This window comes from Pinus tabuliformis, chromosome 9, assembly GCF_031772625.1.
Source record: "Pinus tabuliformis cultivar Carrire ecotype Pingquan chromosome 9, CPIR1, whole genome shotgun sequence".
Lineage (NCBI taxonomy): Eukaryota > Viridiplantae > Streptophyta > Pinopsida > Pinales > Pinaceae > Pinus > Pinus tabuliformis.
Window position 1 is genome coordinate 1961558611 of NC_142307.1, and position 4009 is coordinate 1961562619.

The following is a 4009-nucleotide window of genomic DNA, read 5'->3' on the forward strand; positions in this document are numbered from 1 at the left end:
TTTTGCAAAAACAAGAGAAAAAAGATGCAAAATTGTGAAAGGACTGAGACAAACCTCCAAGTAATGACCAAAGGAAATCAAATTAAGAATTTCTCAAAAAAAAAAAGACTCAAAACACCCAATTGATGAAAGCTTAGAGTAGGAATGCTAATGAAACAAGCTTAGGTGAAGATCTCTGACAGTAGACTAATGAATCTGGGCAGTAAAAACTGAGAAAAAGCAAAATCTAAGAGAAAAAATGCAAAAAAAAAGGAATTTTTTCAAATTTTAGCAGGGGACGCAGGCGACCTGTTAAGATAGGTGCGGGCCCGCTCTGTGCACACAGCGACAGTGCGTCCAGGGACGCACTGTGCAATACTCAGAGGGTGCGTCCTACTGGAAAATTCAAGAAAAACCAAAATGAATCTAACCCTAAGCTAACCCACCCAAAGACAAAGTCACAGAGCCAAAAACCAGAAAAATAAACCAATTTTCTCAGAGCAAAGTTCATACAAAGGAAAAGACTTTCACATCAATGGAGTCCCCAGCGAGTCGCCAATTTGTCAGGCGGAAAGAGTCGATTGTGCGGACACAACCAACCTCCCTAGGAGCCTAAGACTCTCTAGTGACAAACAAGACAAACAAGAGCAATCCTTCTCTAAACATGCATTTACTATATGGGAAATCAAGTGTTTAGATCCTACCTGTAATCCAACGCTGTTGTAGCAGTCCAGCTCCGCTGATCCGGATGAGCTCCTCCTTCACTTTGAAACCTGCATACACTAACAATCAAATGATTAAATAGCACTTGATAATCTCATAGAATAAAACATATTTAACACATAGACCAAGGAGTACATGAAACAACTCATAAATAACAAGTTATTGAGAAGAATGGACTCATTTGCATTAATAGGTAACAAAAGGAACAAATACAACCTGAGCCTTGGTGTTGTGCAAGTCCCTCCCAGGGTCCATCAAGAGTTCTCCTTTACTTTGACAAAGCTCACCCACTTCCAAATAGAACAAGCAAAGATGGCAATCTCTCCTCACAAGCTTCTAAATGGGAGTCCTAATTCCTGCAGCATTTACCCTTAGAAATGTATAGCTTCCAACCTCCTCTCCTTCTGGCCCAATGCCTGTATTTATAGTGCTCAAGAGGAAGTTAATCAGGTCCACCATCAATGGGATAATCCCCTCTTTGGATGGGATAGCTCCCTTATTGATGGGATAAGTTCCTCTTTGGTAGGAGTGCATGAACCATCTGGAGGCGCTCAATACACGTCGAACAACCTTCTAGAATGCTCTAGAAATGACCACAAGTAACTTTTTAAAGATGAAACTTGCGCATTTTAACCTTTACAGGGGGACGCACCTGCCCCTTTACATACAGAGCGTCCAAAGACGCAGCTTTTGTGAACATTGGGTGCGTCCTCGCAGGTAAGGTTGAGAGAACCTGCGTCCCTAGAGATAAATACATTTATAAAGACTTTCTCTCTTTTTTGGAGTTTGACATGGAGAGCAGAGGCATAAGACTTGCCTAAGAGGATAGCATGACTGTTGATAGAGCCATACTAACTGTAAATAGTCATGGTGACATTTTTTAGTGTAACAGTGGGACATGTATATACACACCCTCACCCCTAGAGGGGAATGGGTAATGCGAAAAAGGGTGAAAAAATAGGAACATGGTTAACTTTTAATTACGCCGTAAGGCGTTTCCATTTGAAATCAACTTTCCTCTGGGGTTACGTGTACATTTCTGAGCCTTTGATTTAAGTTTTAGACGATGAAAATAATCTTACCCATCCATTAGAGCGGTCAATCCATTAGAGCGGTATATGATGCGGCCCAACGCGATATACGATGCGACCCAGCGGATCGACACTTGCCCTCGCTCAATGCTACTACTTCCATGTGCTTCTCCGCTCGACGCTACGCTACTTCCAGGTGCTTCTCGATCTGGAGACCTTGCACTTGCCCTCGCTCGGCGATACCAGATGCCCATCCCACTTCCTGGCATTGCCTCTTGCGCTGCCAGCCCCAGCAGCATGCCCCGAGTTCTTGGTAAAACAGCTGGATTCCTTGATCACGTGGAAGGAAGCGCTGAACACAGCGGTGTCCTCCACCAGATAACCCATCTCAGGAGCCAGAAAGTCTGACATCTTCATGTAGTCATTCCACCCAAGACTAGTATTATCGCCATTCTTGTTGTCCGTCGCAAAGCGGCCGTAGGAATCCCTGTGCATATGATTCATCCCGGCCCGCTGATTCAGAATTGACATCCGAAAGAGGCACCAGCAACTACGCTCTGGAAGTGCAGACATGGACTTCTCTGTGTCCTTGCTTTCCAAGCACATGGAAATATAATCAGCCCCATTGACAGTAGATTGATACACGCTGAGCCGCAGATTGCATTCTCCAGCCGGGAAGACTGGGCTCATGATCTTCTGTGTCTTGATCATTTCTTTGAAAAGGGAGAAGTTGTGTATCTTCCAGGTGAATTTGCCGCTGATGGCATCAGGTACAGGTGCAACGACCGCAGCGAGCTGCTGCAACTGGAGCTCATTGTCCCTTGAAAAGGACACCGACTCGTGCAGGACCAGTATCTCCGCCGTGATTAGCACTGCATCGTTTGCCAAGAATCCCGACCTGGAATCCAAGACGGCGGAGCTCGGTGTAAAGTCACACCAGCCATGGGACTTCTTCTTGCCGGAGAAACGGTGCCAGGAATCCCGCTGTATCGACTTCGCCTCATCGCGCTGGTTCGTTACACACAGCCGATAGCTGGCAAAGCAATCCCACTTGGAAGCCCGGGGTTCCATGACCTGCAAATAGATGGACAGATACCCTCGGAGAGCCTGAGTATCGCCACGGGGATACACCAATTGTGGGATGGGCAATTACGGATTTTTTCTTCGTTCTCCTCCCCACCTGCTGTGGGATGGGCAATTACGGATTTTATGTGTGGTTTTATAGACCTCGTCACCCGCGAAAAATATATATAGAGCCATCATTTCAGCCCGATAATGATAATGATATTTAATTTCTTCAATTTCCTGTCTTTTTATTATATTAAAATACCTAATATTCCATCGCTGTCGTCACCTCTCATTTTCGCCTCCGAGCTTTCTATTGGGGTATAGAGGAAAAACTGTTGGTTTATGACTACATTCCACATGGAAGCTTGGCAAATGCCTATTATGGTGGGTTCTCTTGTTCTCTTTTTTCCATTTCACATATATCTGCAGGAAATCTCGTTCAATTCATTTCTGCATGGTTGTTTTTTATTTTTTTTACAAAGATAGCCCTTCAATCGCTTGCATATTATGAGTTTCTTATGGATTCCACAATTTCCCCTGTTTAGCTACTATACCTTCAGCTAATACATAGTCATTTGAAAAAGATGTACCTTCAGCTCCCGTATCTATTTTTTCGCCATCTTTATGACTGCAGTCAGATTAGATAAACATTGAATAGCTCTAATTTTCAATTTTAGTCACCCTGCCTTGGGCCAAACTTTTGAAAATTATGGCACCTCTTTCATTACAAGCATTAGGGGAATTGACATTATTACAAAGATTTTGGTTGATGTTGCATGTATCAGGTTACGTCCCCGTATATTGGTTGATGTAACAAAGGTGGATCTGAGTACCACTGTGTTGGGATTCAAGATATCAATGCCTATTATGATTGCTCCAACTGCCGTGCAAAAGATGTCTCATCCCGAAGGTATGCATTAGATTATTGTATTACAATTAACATCCTATTTTGATGCATATATTTTCTGAAAGTGAATCCATCATCTTTTACAGGAGAGTATGCTACTACAAGAGCTGCTGGAAAGATAATGGTTTGGGCATCGATCTTCTCTTTGTGGGATCGATCTTCTGAATGTTTTAATTTCCTTCCAGCTATTAAGGTTTTAAGAAATTATAATGATTTTGGATTTTGAAATAGTTGGTTGTGTTGATAAAAATTGAGGCTTGGACATATTTGTTGTATACGCTTTCTTCATGGGCTACATCAA

At 43.0% G+C, this 4009-nt stretch overlaps 1 protein-coding gene across 1 annotated transcript; it reads right to left on the bottom strand.

The window, feature by feature from the left end:
- Positions 1–1919: 1919 nt before the first annotated feature.
- Positions 1920–2804, bottom strand: LOC149156836 (uncharacterized). The gene has a single exon (XM_089444882.1). It carries the CDS (start codon positions 2802–2804, stop codon positions 1920–1922), a length of 885 nt encoding a protein of 294 aa, XP_089301008.1.
- Positions 2805–4009: the final 1205 nt, after the last annotated feature.